General features: G+C 52.8%; 7 protein-coding genes across 7 annotated transcripts; 2 read left to right on the forward strand and 5 right to left on the reverse strand.

The window, feature by feature from the left end:
* Positions 1-1,296: 1,296 nt before the first annotated feature.
* Positions 1,297-2,888, forward strand: J4E78_000057 (uncharacterized protein; the record flags this gene model as incomplete). Its single annotated transcript, XM_049360723.1, has 2 exons — positions 1,297-2,662; positions 2,758-2,888. 2 exons carry the CDS (start codon positions 1,297-1,299, stop codon positions 2,886-2,888), a joined length of 1,497 nt encoding a protein of 498 aa, XP_049226006.1.
* Positions 2,889-4,263: 1,375 nt separating this feature from the next.
* Positions 4,264-5,219, reverse strand: J4E78_000058 (uncharacterized protein; the record flags this gene model as incomplete). Its single annotated transcript, XM_049360724.1, has 2 exons — positions 4,264-4,561; positions 4,609-5,219. The coding sequence occupies 2 exons, from the start codon at positions 5,217-5,219 to the stop codon at positions 4,264-4,266; spliced, it is 909 nt and encodes a 302-aa protein (XP_049226007.1).
* A 1,270-nt stretch (positions 5,220-6,489) lies between these two features.
* J4E78_000059 (uncharacterized protein) lies at positions 6,490-7,256 on the forward strand (the record flags this gene model as incomplete). Its single annotated transcript, XM_049360725.1, has 2 exons — positions 6,490-6,725; positions 6,773-7,256. The coding sequence occupies 2 exons, from the start codon at positions 6,490-6,492 to the stop codon at positions 7,254-7,256; spliced, it is 720 nt and encodes a 239-aa protein (XP_049226008.1).
* Positions 7,257-8,186: 930 nt separating this feature from the next.
* Positions 8,187-9,706, reverse strand: J4E78_000060 (uncharacterized protein; the record flags this gene model as incomplete). The annotated part of the gene is made up of 3 exons (XM_049360726.1): positions 8,187-9,341; positions 9,388-9,588; positions 9,641-9,706. 3 exons carry the CDS (start codon positions 9,704-9,706, stop codon positions 8,187-8,189), a joined length of 1,422 nt encoding a protein of 473 aa, XP_049226009.1.
* Positions 9,707-10,157: 451 nt separating this feature from the next.
* J4E78_000061 (uncharacterized protein) lies at positions 10,158-11,073 on the reverse strand (the record flags this gene model as incomplete). The annotated part of the gene is made up of 2 exons (XM_049360727.1): positions 10,158-10,882; positions 10,932-11,073. 2 exons carry the CDS (start codon positions 11,071-11,073, stop codon positions 10,158-10,160), a joined length of 867 nt encoding a protein of 288 aa, XP_049226010.1.
* Positions 11,074-11,700: 627 nt separating this feature from the next.
* On the reverse strand, positions 11,701-12,624 carry J4E78_000062 (uncharacterized protein; the record flags this gene model as incomplete). Its single annotated transcript, XM_049360728.1, has 2 exons — positions 11,701-11,929; positions 11,981-12,624. 2 exons carry the CDS (start codon positions 12,622-12,624, stop codon positions 11,701-11,703), a joined length of 873 nt encoding a protein of 290 aa, XP_049226011.1.
* Positions 12,625-13,904: 1,280 nt separating this feature from the next.
* Positions 13,905-15,370, reverse strand: J4E78_000063 (uncharacterized protein; the record flags this gene model as incomplete). The annotated part of the gene is made up of 2 exons (XM_049360729.1): positions 13,905-14,291; positions 14,345-15,370. The coding sequence occupies 2 exons, from the start codon at positions 15,368-15,370 to the stop codon at positions 13,905-13,907; spliced, it is 1,413 nt and encodes a 470-aa protein (XP_049226012.1).
* Between the last annotated feature and the right edge of the window lie 95 nt (positions 15,371-15,465).

A 15,465-nucleotide genomic window follows, 5' to 3' on the forward strand; every position in this document is an offset into this window, starting at 1 on the left:
TTTCGTCTCCGCCATCAAGATGTGTGAAGCACCTGCGAGAAGTGAGAGCCGAGCTTGCATCGAGTCACATCCTCTCCGACGTGGCTCGCAACGCGATTTTGAGCGCGTAACGCGATATCGCAAGATGACATGCATGCGCGCAGTGAAAGTCCGCGCAATACTAAATCTTCGTCATGATATTTCGACCCCGTGCGATATCGTTCGAGATCTGTGCAGCCTTTGAGGCAGACTTCGCGTGCGCTGACAACATGACGTCATGAGCATTGCATTCGTTCGCGTGCCGCCAATCGGAGAATGAAGAAGTCATGATACATAGCGAAAATTGAGAGCGAAGGCATGGTGTCTCAGGAAATAGACGGGATGCAGGATGGGATAGAACGTCGGACGTGAGAAGAAGCTCGCAACACGCGACGCGACTGCCAAGGCTGACTACCTAGGTAGGTTTGCCGATCCCTTTCCCTTCCCCGCCACTCCCCTATGCGCGTCATTTCGACGGACCCTTCCCATCATGAAAGCTTCGTGGTATCAACTGCGGTCTTCGTGCGCACCCCCTTAAATCGATTATTTCGTCCTCTATTCCATCCGTCGACCTCCTGATCATTGTTCCAAGATTGTCTGATTGAGTTACCGGAAACGCAACACCAACTCCATGTTTGATGCTGCCATCCCCAGAGCCTACGGACAGCGCTTCATCACAGGTTAAGGAACAATCACGTCTGTTTGAGCTTGACGCATCATCCTGGGCCGTCAGCATCCGGATGTTCACCTGGGCACTGTTCAGCACAACTGCATCAGCTATTCGAGATTCGAGCGCCACGCGCTTGACCAGCTCACATGTTCTGACGTCCATACCAGGCCCAGAACAAAGACGACGATAGATCTTGACGAGAGTCTAGTGACACCGTGCGAAATTGGGTTCGGAACTGGGACCTTATGAGCTGTAGTGTACATGTGGTCGAGCTGATCGCCACGGTTGGATTCTTAAAACCGCATGGCGTCTCCAATGAACGGTCAGTCCGATATCAGTTATACAGTCGAGCTCCCTGTCAACACGGCCGGCGATGGTAGGCCTTACTACTGCCGAGCTATCGGCGACAGCTATTCGCCATGTTTCTACGTTGCTGATGGTCGATGGCGTGGTAAGCTTACGCCCCAATGTAGACCCCGCTTCGTAAGGCCTTCGTCTATTCAAGGTTGGACCAAGCGTTCGAAGCCCTATATGTACAAGTATCCGGCATAACATTTGTCCTTCGTCGCTTTTACTCGTCACTATAATCTTCTCCGCCCCATCTCAAGATGAATACCAAACGCCCGATCAACGAAGCAGACATCGCGGAACTTAGCGAATTACTGATAGATACAGATGCCCAGTTAGTGACACCGAAGGAAACTGAGGCATACAAAAAATCCATTCACCGATGGTCAAGCGCTGCTGTGAAGCCCGCGGGAGCATGTCTAATTCCAAAATCGGCAGAAGCAATCTCAATCACCCTCAAGTATGCTTCCGAACACAATCTTGATCTCGCCGTCAAAGGAGGTGGTCACTCGACTGCTGGCGCATCATCAACGGACGGCGGACTACTCATCGACTTGAATACACATATGCGTGCCACCGACGTCGACGTCGAGGGAAGAACGATCAAAGTCGGCGGAGGTGCCGTTTGGGGTGATGTTGACGAAGCTCTCGCACCGTATGGTCTTGCGGCAGTTGGTGGCACCGTCTCAGATACCGGCGTTGGCGGTCTCACTTTCGGCGGCGGCTTTGGCTGGCTCACAGTCAAACACGGACTGGTTGTCGACAATCTCATTTCATGTACTGTCGTATTGGCGGACGGCAGTATCGTCAAAGCCTCTACCGATCAGAACCCAGACCTTTTCTGGGCTCTGCGCGGCGCGGGGCAGAACTTTGGTGTCGGCATTGAGTTTGTATTCCGCACCCATGAGACAGGCGATCTGTGGGCTGGCTTCATGATGTTTCCACCAACGCCAGATATTATCAAGAAAGCCGTGGAATCATGTAACGATATCTTCACCCCGGATGCAGCCGGCAATTCAAAAGCGACGGGGAAAGCTGCGAGTGCTTTCGGTTTCGTCAGGCCTCCACCTGCTGGTGGTCAGGTCCTGTTCTTCGTAGCCGCGATCTACCATGGCTCGGAAGAAGATGGCAAAGAGCTATTCAAGGATATCGTTGGGTTGGAACCTTTGATGAGTACCATGGCAATGATGCCGTACGCCAAGGCAAACAAACTCATGGATCTACCCATCGGTGCGCGTGTCTCTATCAAGGGAGCTGGGTTCGAGCTTCCTGTCCGTGGCGACTTTGTGGTATCCGTCTTGGAGGCGTACGCCAAATTTACTGACGAGACGTCCGATGCAGTCGGCTCCCAGGTTATGTGGGAGCTGCTAGACCCGACGAAGATTGTTGAAGTCACCAACTCTGACATGGCCTTTGCGAACCGCGGAAGACACTTCAACGCGGCAGTTGCTCCATTGTGGTGGGATCAAGGTCACGATCAGAAATGTAGGCAGTGGTCGAGGGATGTTGCGCTCTTATTCAAGAACGAACTTCAGCGTGGTGGCGCTGACGCAGCGGCGAGCAACGATGGGTGGATTGGCAAGAGAGGCAGTCATGGAGCGACAATGGTGTATGGGAACTACGACCGTAAGTACTCTCCAAAGCGTGAAATCCTCACTTATATAACGCGAACGCGGGAAAGATATTGTTATGCAGGCAGGGGTATGCTAACACCCAAACAGAGTACGAAGAGAAGTCCAGAGACGTCTTTGGTAACAACTACGAACGTTTGCAAGATCTGAAGGCCAAGTACGACCCACACAACATGTTCAACAAGCTCTTTGCTGTAGAACCGAGAGCGTCGACTCCCTAGATATACTTGTATACATTGTTGCCAACCTCGCTAAACGTAGGTGTACAATGTAACCCAGGACGTGACAACTCATTCGCAGGATCATGTCCATCAACCGAAAACTCACTTGTCGCCTCCAAAGCCATCTTTCCTGTTTTGTAACTGAGCACAAATTGTATGTTGTATTCCTAATACTGTGTCGCATGAGAGCTAGTTTCGGTGCTCCCCCTTCATTGTATCGCCCTACTGATGCTTTCCCTGCGGCTCCACCCAATATGGTAGTTCTTGCCGCCCGATCCGTCGAAGCATATCCACAGTGTTCCTATTTCTACCTTGTCTCTCCAGCCTCTTAGCAACTAAAAGAAGCAAGGCCTTCAAGGTGAAGTTTGCATCGTTTCCAGCACAGTGTAACCGGTTGTATGGACACTCCAATGTTCTAAGTAGATCACGCAAACCCCCAGCCCAGTCTCCAAACACCTCCTGTGCGACTTGGGAAGTATCTAGGGCGACTGAGAACCGAGTCGGAAACTGGAAGCCCAGAGCTTGCAAGGCTCGGAGATCGTTCATGACTCCGTGGCCGACAAGCATAACGTCTCGATCTGCGGGGATGATATTTTGAACGTGCTGTGCCAACTCAGATGACTTGATGGCAACCGTTTCCCCGAAGTGGAATTTGTCAGATGCTTTGTCGACGTACGTACCCATAGCGAAATTGTACGTTTTTACGAGTTCCTCGGGCAGCTTTTTCTTCATCTCTTTCGGATCAAGAATAGCGATACCCGCTTCGCAATCTGGTTCGACAGTAAATCCGCCATTGATAGTGGAAGTGTTTTCGACATCGATTGCTACAAGGACAGGACTTGATCTGCTTTTGGATGTAGGTGATATATGATCGTGGCCGAAGATCCCACGCAGTTGGTTGAGACTGTCTTTTGCAACTTTTGGTGGCTCTGCACAACTAGCTCCCCCGACTGTATAGGCTTTTGATGACACACTTGCGGCCAGAAACGGTTAGCTTTAACAATTACGTGACTTTACGCAAACAGGCTCTTTGATTCTAGAGTAACTTACGGACTAGCGACCACCGATGATAAGGCTCTCGTCGATGCAGCTCGACTTTTGACTGTGGAGAGTGCAAATCGGCGGGCGTTTCTTACAGCGAAAAGAACACGACGCATCTTGATGTGTGCTGAGCAAAGCTAAACATTGTCTTTACGAATACATTAGTATGATTATGTCTCTTAGCTGAGTTTGGCGAACAAGCAGCCGTCTTTGTTTATCAACAAACACGAGAAGAGACCAGTAACAACGACCCCGGGAGACTACAATGAAGCGAGCCGCAGATCTTGTTGCATTCCTGAGTGTATGTAGCCATAAGCTATCGATATTTGTCCGTCTACCAAACACCCATCTTGTCGAGCTCGACGGGACTCAGCTCACGCCCATCACCCCATACATCTTCGGAAGGATCGAGGCGCTTGTATATCTCTCCTTCATGTGCAAAGCGGCACTGTTTGTTCTTGCACGTGCCCTTCTTGTAGTCTTCGCATGCAACTCGCCTGCAACCTTTCTTGATGCCTCGCATCGAGCAGTTCTTGCATAGAATCCCGCGGTCGCAATCCCAGTTGTGTCGCATGCACTGGGTGCAGTGTGCGAAGCGTTCAGATTTGCCTTTGAGGTGCGCAGGAACGGATCTAAACAGAATTAGCCATGTAAGTAGTAAGAGCTGTCGTGTACTAACGCAGGGCCTTTTGCAACAACGGCCTTGTCAGATGACTTGAGTGCGTTGGACTGGAGAGCAAGCGCATTCTTCGCAGAGTCGACCAGCTTCTTCGGTAACTCCGCCCTCTCTTCCTCGAGTTTCTTGACCAGAGCATCGTGCGCGTCATACATGACTTTGAGCTCCTTGGCTTTGGCACACACTTCACCTTGAAGTAGCTGCATCGCTTGGGTAAGTGCCTGGATCTCTGCCGTGTTCTTGTCGCGTATCTTGTCAAAGAGCATGTGGAAGGCGTCAATCGTGATCTGTAGCTCTTCTTTCTCTCGCTTGAGACCGTCGACCTGGATTCTGAAGTCAAGCTTTAGATGCCTCATAACCTTCTCGTGATCGGACTCCCTCGTCTCTAACTCTCTCTGATACTCTTTGGCAGCCGCCTCTTCTGCTTCTTGTTGCGCATATCTCTTCTCTGACTCTTCCAAGAACGTTTTGTAAGGCTCCGGCAACCAGAACTCACGTGGTGCCGGCTCATTTTCTTGGAATTTGGTTTGCAGGCCGTTCATGCCGACGTTGTCCGTCTGTGCCGGCGGCGCTTGCCAGATTGATGGCGGTACGGGGGCGTTGAGCTTAGCCATGATTGGCAACTGAAGAAGAGTTAGTTCTGCGGATGCAATCAATTGTATGACTGCGAGGGCGAGGTTCGGCGGTGACGGTTCAGTGTTGTAGCTCAGACGGGCCACGAGTATTTCGTGCCGGACGCACCTTCACCTGTGCGGCCCTACGCGCAAGCGAACAAACAACAAACAACAGTCGGTGAAAGTGAAAGTGACTTAGGTCGCGCCTTGATAGCTCAAGACCTTAGTCCACTCTCCACCCCCACCACATTTGCCATCTAACGTCTTCCGCGATTGTTCTTGCCAGCAACCACCCAGCCGCACCTTCTCCATACGACTCAAACGCAAGGTATCCGTCCGCTTTTCACCCAATTTGGAAGACGTCACTAACAGCCAGCCCCAAGCTCGCCGCCACCATGTCCCTCCCCCAAAGCCCAATCGATCCAGTCGCTCGCCTCGAAGCAGAACTCGCGCAAGAGAAAGCCGCGCACGCGCGCACGAACAAAAAGCTGGAAGCCATTACTCATCTTCACGCCAACCAGGCGATTACTATCAGTTCTCAGATCGGCATCATCAGGTCGCAGATCCAGAGGCACCCCGAAGACATCTCGGACATCCAGGTTGAAGCCAGGAAAGCGGAGAACGAACGCCAGCGCAGGACATCGGAGGTGAATGCAACTGGAAATGGGGCGTAGAGAGCGGGACGGGATTATGAGAAAAGTTCCCACGGCTATGCGCATTATCTCGTGAGGCATATGTAGCGAATTGACTGGGTAATCAAGGCTGGGCTCGTCAACTTGCGGGGATGATACAGTATAAAAGCGACAACCTGAACCAATCTACAAACACATACTGAGTATCGCACTGCATTCTTTCTTCCTCCAGGTTCTGTCATGACTACACACAATATAACATCTCTCTTACCCGAAAGACTCTTCATTCTTTTTGCAGTGATTGACCATCCATCTCTGCTTCATCGACTGCAATTTCTCAGTGTAACGAAGTGTAACGAAGTGTTACGTACCGTCATGTCAGACTATCTAGACCGCAAAGACAATCGAAACGACATATATCTTGTGTTGTTCTCCTTTGTACACTAGAATTTGAACCACGTGAGATGGCCGCACTTTCACTTTCACTTCGACTAGCCAAGCGTTGCCCCACCACTTAGCTGCATTCTGCCTAGACAGCTCGCGTCTGCCTAGCGTAGGTTTTCAGATATATCTGAAAATCCGCCCTGACTTGACCCCGCATCTCTTCATTGTATCGAGCAAGATTTCTGCCTACAAGCATGGCCGACCAGCGCGCAGTCAACGACGTCCAGGACAGCGTCCATGAGGACACGGAGATGCATGAAGTAGGCGGCGAAACTGACCGTCCCGATAACGAGTACGGCAACGAGGAAGACGCCGACGACTACGAGGACGACTACCCGGAGCCCACCATGATGCGGGATATGTTCTTCGAGAACAACACTGAAGAGCTCGGCTACCTTCTTTCTCAGAGCGAATCAAGGGCGCCATCTCCGTAAGTACTCACGCGATTTACCATGTACTTTGACTGACAACATCTAGCGATCCGTCAGGCAACGCCGACATGGGCGAGCCACTCACTGCCGAGGAAGAACGTGCGGACGCCAAGTATCGCATCAGCCGTCTCACGTACCACCTGTCGCTCTCCAACACTGCGAATGAGCGCCTACAGGACGCTAGGACTGCCTTGATCGCGGACAAGGAGAAAGTGATGCAGGCAGCGAAGGAGGCAGCGAAGGAGGCCGAAGAGAAGATCAAGGATGCAGAGGAGAAGGTCAACGCTTTGAAGCTCCAGCTAGAGACTTACAAGCAAGCTGCCATCAGGGATGCGATAGCGCAAGAGAAGAAGGTCGCGCAGCTGCAGCTGCAAATGGAACGTATGTCAGTGCAGAACAGCGGTATAGCCCCGCCTGCTGCTGTCGCGCCGGCTGTAGTTGCAGTCGCTTCGAACGAGGTCGCCATGCTTTCGCCTCCAGTCGCTGTCCCTCCCACTGCCATCGCGATAGGCGCACAAGGTTACAGGTAAGCCACTGATAAATCATACGACTGCTATTGTACATGCTAACACGAATCCCTATAGCAGCATCGGTGAAGTATCGTCAAGGGCCTACAACCGCGTCATCAAGTGCAAGCACTGTGCTGCCAATGGTCTGGCATGCGACAGCACTCGCGACAGCTGCGCCGAGTGTGCTCGCAATGGCGCCGTGTGCATTCGTCGTCGTTGCGATCACTTCAGGCATCTTGCGGGATCTTGCAATGGCGGTGCGTGTGATCGTCTTCACAAGGATGATTGAGACCTGAGTGGAATGCATTGTTGCTTCTACGTGGATTGGATACATTGAAGGGTGTATAATAGAGGCTGCATTCCAGAGTGTTGGTGGATAGGTTAGGGATACACGACGATACCCTGGGATCATCACCGGCGTTCACGGCGTGTAATTTCGAACGTATATAAAGACAAGAAGGTTACGTAAAGATCATTCAAGCACAAGCAAAACTCCCACTACCTCCTTCAGATATTACCCCCAGCTCAACAACAGACCGAAAAAGTAAGACTCTCCCCGTGATGTCGCAAAACCCCGAATACTGGAAGCCTAACCGATTCACCATTCAGTCCAACCACAACCATGAAGCTCATCACCGCCCTCGCAATCCTCGTCGGTGCTACCGCCGCTATCGCCATCTCACCCCTCGAAGAAGTCCACGCGCAAAGCTGTGCCGCTCGCCCCTGGGGCTGCGAGAACGGCTACTGTTGGAAGCAATGCGGCGACCCAGGAGAATGGTGCTGGCTGGCTCTCGATGGAGGCAGCGGTGGTTGGGTGACGTGCGCAAACGATGGTGCCTGTAATGCAAACAGTCTCCCTGGGACTGGATGTCGCGGCGGGTGCAGCTGCTGAACATGAGAGAGGAATGCGAACGAAGGAGGCTTCTCAACTCCGCTGTATCAGCCCACCACTCATTTGGGCTCTTTGCTTCCAGGAAAGGTATCTAGAAAGTGTTCGAGAACATCAATCACTTCTGCTTGAGGGCTTTTCGCGCTACCGTTCCGCATCTTGTGTGCGTTTTCATGCTTCTTTCTTGTGGCTACTGCTTTGCGATGTGCACGGCTCTTGACGTGTAAACTCCAGTCATTCTCGGTGATTGACGTCGTACCGCATGTCTCACAGACTTTCTTCTGCCAGAGGTCTGGTCGCTGGCCTAAATCGTACTCGCGCTTCGGCATCAGCATTTCTGCTGCTGCTGGCGATAATGTCGAGGGTGAGGGAAGTGGTTGGCCGGAGAGGAAGTGTTCGGTAATGGCTATGGCGGGTTTGGTGACCTTGTCTTCCCATTGAGATATGTTGGAACCGTCGACTAGGAACGTGGTGTTCTTTTGGCCTGCACTGATCAGTGCATTGAGAAGCTTAATGCGTATCCACTTGATCTGCCGATTGGCGTATTGACGGGTAGCAGCTTGCGTCTTCTCGATGGCGAGGGTCTTGAGCTTCTCCAGCTCGGATGCTTCGCGTGAGTTGTCCGAAAGAGCGCTTTGGTACTCCAAAAACTCTTTGTATCCTATGGATACCCAGATACCGCGAGTTTGGTCTATGCTCGCACCAGTATTAGATTCGTGGCGTTCACGGAAACTACCGAGTTCCTCAACTTCAGAAAGCAGACCTCGGGCGATCATCTTATCAACACGGCCATCAAGACGGCGATGCAGCACGTCCTTGTTGGCGTGCACCCAGAACACAAGAGTTTCGAAACGAAGGCCTGACCGACTATCCGATGTTGTGCCATCCGCTTGGACAGCAGAGGCCTCGCGTTGAAGCTTTTGCTCTTTGTAGAGCTGCGAAGCTGGTTTGCCTGTTCTTAGATATATCTCAAGTGACCGCTGGATTTTGCGCCGCTCATTTGGATGCCACCGATCGGCCATGATGGGATCAACTTCCCTTAGCTTTGTGTGCAGGATGTCGGTCGGCTCTTCAAGTATTGGTAGAGGTTGGCTATTCTCATTCAGATTCAACTCGGGCTCATCTGATAGCGCATCCTGGAACAAGAGTGACTGCGTATAGTAGTGAGTGCCACCAACTAAGACTGGTAGTTTGCCTCTACCTCGAATTTCATCGATCTGGTCATGTCAGTAACCACCTGGAATGAACGTCGTTCAGTCATACTGTTCTCAAAGCCTCGCCTACGAATTTCCCCACAGTCCAAGTCTCTTCTTCAAGGCTAATGCAGCCTAGGAGATGATGAGGAACCCCTTTCGTCTCCTCTTGTGTGATTTTATTGGTGATAATAGGCAGTCCACGATACAGTTGCATCGCGTCGCCGTTGATGATTTCGCCATTATATTTCCGCGCGATTTCTACTGCCAGCTACCTGCTGTGGTCAGCAGGATGAAGCGTGACTGGAGAACTTGAGCTTTACATCAGACTTGCCAGTCCCTGTCGCACCGACGATGGTGATTAGAGGCTTTCGCGGCGCTTGCGCCATTTTGATACTACTGAATGCTCGTGCGAACCGTAACATGCATTTGATGGGACGACCGGAACGGCTGCCAATGACTGAGTGACGGAAAATGTTGGTTAGCGTCATGCGGGGACGCGCCTTTCCGCTTCGGTACTGGCACAGTCTTCCAACAATGGATTCATCAACTTGAAATATTTCACTTCCAACGATCTGAGGTTTATAGATAGTCTTGTCTTGTGATGTGAGCGATATCGTTGATGTTGAACATTGTGTTATTGACTCCTGCAGGACATATGGATTGGATCGTGTACGAGTGAGTATCGCGTATAGCTATAGGCGAACTGTACGTGTAATGAAAAGTGTCTGTTGAACAAGATGGGGTATCATCGTTGAGTGCCGCCCAAACGCCTGTTGAAACTCCATCGACACGCATTGTTGAAGCATGCCGAGATGTGTTCTCCTTCTCCACCCGGTTCTACTCCTTCTCCACCCTCTTCTCGGCCCCATAACCACCCTTACCCTCCAGATTCTGATACGACGCGCCCTCACCCTTCCCATTTCTGGGACCCCGCTCTGTCAGATCTTCCTGCAGCCACTTCAACACCAGCTCACCCAGCTGACTATTTCCCGTGTACATGCGCTCGCCCTGCTCGACCTTGACATCCATATCCTCGGTGCTGCCCCACTTCTTCACCTTGCCCAGGCTCATGTGCACGAGATGTGTGGGCCATGTTGCGAGGTTATCCAGGATATGCGTCGCGTATACGATTGTGCAAGGTCGTTCCTCTGTCTCCTTCTTCAAGAAGTTGAGGAAATTGCTGCGCGACAACAAATCGAGATCAACGGTGATCTCGTCCAGCAGCAGGATAGTCCACGGTCTCAGCAGACCCATGGCAAGTTGTACACGCCTTCGCTCTCCGTCGGATACGGCGTGCATGCGCCAGCTGAGGTCGATGTCGAGGATGCGCACGAGTTCGTCGCGGCGCTCGGTGTAGTGGTCGCCGCCGATGGAGGAGAGAAGCGTGGGCACGTCGATGTCGGTACGGACGATGGGGTTGAGCACCCATTCTAGACCGAGGTAGGTCACGCCCTCAAGGCCCATCTTGAAAGGGTCGATGCCCGCGATGTGGACGGTGCCGGAGGGGGCCATGCGCTTGCCGGAGAGGAGACGGAGGAGCGTGGTTTTACCCGCGCCATTGGCTGTGAATGTTAGTTAAGATCTTCATGGCCATCGTTCATTGTTGCATACCTCCGATCAAAAGTGTTCTGCTGCCGGGTGGCAGGTCAAGGAAGACATCTTTCAGCCCACTCGAGCCATCGGGGAAGGCATAGCAGAGGTTCTTCACGTCAATTGACGGCGCGACTTCCTTGCTGTTGGCTGTGTTGGACATTGTAGCGTGGGATTGCGTGTATAATGGCTGTTACACCGGTGGTGGGAGGAGACTACATTTTGTAGGCAGCTTACGGTGGAGTCACCTCGGTGGGCTAGACTTCCAAGTCGACATGAGTGATGCCATCATTCCGCTGGGGTCCGCACTAGTCCCAAACAGGCAGGCACCGTCCTAGACCCTGACGGCACTTCGTCTCAGCCTCAACTTTTTCAACTTTGTCCTACTTTTCGAACTATCGTTCATGGTTTACTGGCGCAGGGTCAGCTGTGCATCGTGGTCCGGTATGCTCCGCGGCGCTATGTCATCACGCAACTCCGAGATCGCAATGCAGCCTCACCAACGCCATCACCATAATAGAAGATTTGAGCATTTCCTACGAAATACGCATGTAAGGATAGAAGGCTTAGTAGTGATGGGCATGAGGACAGTTTGTAATGCACAAAAAACGTATCGCGATTGATACTGCACGTCTAGTCATGAAGCAAAGCACGTGTAATTCGACAAAGCCACCGCCCACGCAAAGCAAAAACACACGTTCCATATATATACAACCACTGTCTTCCTCCTATGTACAATCATCCCATCGTCCCCATCTACTCGACATGACAGATCATTCTGGCGATGCGCTTAGAGAGAAACGCAGCCGGAGCTGGAGTCCTCAAGGAAGAGACCACCGTAGATCTGGCCCTCATCAAGGTTCGCCTCCTGGAAACCAGCGTTGGCGACGTCGTCAGTACCAGTGGGCTTCTTGAGGATGCCCATCTGGAACTGGCCGAGACCAGCAAGGTTGACGGACAAAGGTCCGGCGACCTTCCTGAGCTCCTGTTGGCCGGCGGAGTAGAAGATGGTGGTCTCGCTACAGGGTTGTTAGTATATATTCTGGAAACAGGAGTGAGCAAGAACGTACTTCTTGGTGTAGTCGAGGGTCATAGCAAAGTTCTGCCACTGGGTCTGGTCGATCTTAACGTTCCAAAGCCACTTGCCGGCACGGTCAAGAATCTTGAACTGGTCCTTGTCGGCATCGCTCTTTCCAATGAGAGATCCAGTCTGGAACTGAATCTGGTTGTTGCTAAAGTCGGCAGCCTCGTGCCAGACGTTGAGGTACTCGTGGGTGAGGTTCAAAGGCCTGGCAGCGTCCTGCTTGACACTCCAGTGGAGGGTCTTGACACCCTTGCCACCCTCGCCGTCAGGGGCATCCTTGAGGAACTGGAGACCGGCGCGGCGGAATCCTAGCTGCTTCTGGAAGATGGAGTCATCGGAGATGGTCACCTCAACAGCCTTGAACTTGTCGCCATCGAAGCGCGAGGATTCGTTGGGGAACTTGAGGATCTGCGACCAGGTCAGGTTGTTACCCTTGACGAAGTCGGCGTTGAAGAGCGTGTTGGTGGCCTGGGTGTCGAAGGAGACGGGTGTCATGTTGGCAGGGACACGACCGTCGAAGACGATGGGGCACTTGGGCTCAGCGGCGCGAGTGACATGGGGGTGAAGGGCGGGTGCAGCCAGTGCAGTGGAGGCAACTGAGGCCAAGGTAATGAGCGTAGAAGTGAACATGATGATGGTTCAAAAGAATGTAGTAGAGACTGTGGATGCGCTGGATGTGGATGAGACGACAATAGTGGGTGGGTGGAGACACTCTTTATACAATTCTCAAACGCGTCACTGAACGCTTCCTTACCCCAAGTCCATCTGAGCACGGTTCATATTAGATGAACATGTCGGTGCCCACGCGTCCGGCTTGTTCCATGGCCGAAATATAGGGATACCCGCGCCTTCATTTGGCGTACTGCAGAAAGTAGACAGCTAACCAATGGCACAGGCAGGAGAATAGTGATGGAATATTCTATAGTAGGCCCGACGACGTCAGGGTAAGGCCGCATTAATATAGGTGAAAGACGCTGCTGTCATGAGGCTCCTTAACCGGGATGTGGGGTAATGTGCACGGCTGCTGGTCAAGTACCGGACGGACCGGCAACCCGTTGCTTTTTAACCTGGGAGTGTTAAGAAGAGGAGTCGCGCCGACTGTTGTACTCGGAATGAGAACGATCTTTTACCGTCCACTGCACCTCGATCCAACTCTTCATCACATCGCGATCCTTTTCGAACGAGACCTACTGCCTTCACTGCCCAAAGCGCAATTTCATGCGTGGAGCAGCAGCGACAACCGACATTTTCAGAAAGCGACCGAATCAGGCCGTCAAACACACCGGCGCCGCCAAGTTTCATCAACACCGGGAATGCGACCGATTCGTAATGATCTGAACAAGCATGGCTGTCAGCAATGGGCTGAATGTGGTTCTAGAGTCGTTCGCGACGCTGGGCATAATGTTGAAATGGAGAGGATATAGTGGTGTCAAGAGTTGGCAGCAGCCGTTCGGCGACGCGCAAATGGTCCAAGCGGAACAACTGTATTCCACCCACCGGCAGCGGAAGGTTAAGCCTCCGCTCTGGACGAATTTACTCAAAATCGTCCATCTACCTACCACGAGGGTACCTCAAGGGCCGAATGCGCGTCGGGCAGATGTGAAGATGTGTGCTATTATCATATACAGGTCTAACGCCCGCGGTATCATACCGCCTCGCAGTTTATGCCCTGCGTCTATGCTCAAACTCTGTTCATTACATATTCGCCCAAGAAGCTCATCGGCCTGATGTCCATCTTCCTGTCAACATGACGCTTGCTCAACGCGCTGTTTGCGACGCTCCACATATCCAAAGTGATGTGCCAACCCAGAACGCCATGCATGAACGTGGTGCAAGCAACCGCAACGCCTCCCTATGTGTCACTGGTCTCGAATTCAAGTCCGTCTCTATACGCTGACATATGAGTGTTTTTACATCTCTTGAGGGGTCAGCCAGGTGGCTTCGACGCAACCTTCGTAAAACTCTCTCTGGCCATTTTGTCCCTCGACACCAAAGCCCATGTCGCGGAGCTTTCCGGTGTCCCAGCCACTGACGAACTCGCCTTGACCGCCGTTTTCTCGGTCGACAGCATCGCCAAGCTTGATGTAGTCGGCGTGACGACAGACGGTCTGCGAGTAAGACCATTGGAGGCAGTTGCCGTCATTAGCGCACTCTGAACCGCACGAGCCGGCGTTGCGATGTGCGGGACGATCGTTCGGTACGGGCGCTTGCGAAAGGTTATCCCACCATTCTTTCGACGGACCCTGTGATAGGAAGCCGTGGGTATAAGAGAGGAACGAGGAGTAGGTAAATGGTTTCTATGACGTGGTGTTAGTCAGGTAGCTTGACTTGGAGCTGAGGAAATGCTTACCGTGTTGTACGGCCGTGTCCTTTCCCACCTCCACAAGTCTTCCATCTGCTGTGGCTTGAGCTGGTGCAGCGAGAGCATTGGCACGCACCACTTGTCGCGTGTGGTGGTCACATCTTTGAGCTTGTCGCTAGCAAAGGTAGGGTACATGGGCTCGAGCTTGTGGCCGGTCGCGTTCTGGATGGCGTAGGCAAGGACAGCGTCGCCGCGCTGCTCCTCCTTGACCCAGTTCTCGTATCGGACGCCTAGTCGGTTTTCGCGGGGGATCTCGGTCGAGCCAGGAGTCTTGCCTGGGATGAGTTGCTTGACAAGGCCCTGGGAGAGGACGATTCCTGCGCCGCCATAGGCGAAGTGGCGGCCTTCAGAGCCCTTGTGCGCCTCGCCAAGGTAATGTGGCTGCGAGGCGTCAAGCTGGCTGAGCAGGCGGAAGAGCGTGTCCCAGAAGAAGTAGACGTCCGACTCAATGAAGACGAACCACTTGGCTGCGGGGTTGGTCATGTATGCCTTGTCCACCATGGGCAGATACTTGAAGCGATCGAGCTTGAAGGACCGCTGCTGCTCCTTGACCGTCTCGCCGCCCTCGTGTGCCTTCTTGTGCTCGACGTAGATCTGGAAGTCGACATTGTCTTTCTGGTAGCTCTTGGGAAGTTCTGCGAGGATGTCGATGACATGGCGGTCTCCCAATCGCTCTTCCCGGTCGCCCACGATGATCAGATTCGTGATGCAGCTCGATACCGTGCTCAGGTGTGCTTTCGTCTCATGTGCCCCGTCCGATGCGACCTTGAGGACAACCTGCACCTCTTCCAGCAGCTTGGTAGGGAAATTCTGGCAGTAGTCGAGCTCGATTGAATTGGCGGCTTTGGTTTCGAGGGGCGGGAAATACGACTTTGTCTTCGCTTTGTGTACGGGCGCCTGGGGATGTGACCCTCTCCGATGCGAGAGTGTGTATGCAAAAAAGAAAAGAAGGAGGCCGGGGAAGAGAAATCTCCATGGCCGCCGTGCCAAACGGCCAGCCAGCGGTTTCAGCATGTTGCCGTCGCTGCGGCCGTGGGGGATGGGCGGTCGCTAGGGGCCTGGGGAGTCGCCGGTGATAGGAAGCGATGCTATGAGGAGGAAGGTGCGAT

This window comes from Alternaria triticimaculans (genome assembly GCF_023758025.1).
Source record: "Alternaria triticimaculans strain BMP 0046 chromosome Unknown scaffold_1, whole genome shotgun sequence".
Taxonomy (NCBI): Eukaryota; Fungi; Ascomycota; class Dothideomycetes; order Pleosporales; family Pleosporaceae; genus Alternaria; species Alternaria triticimaculans.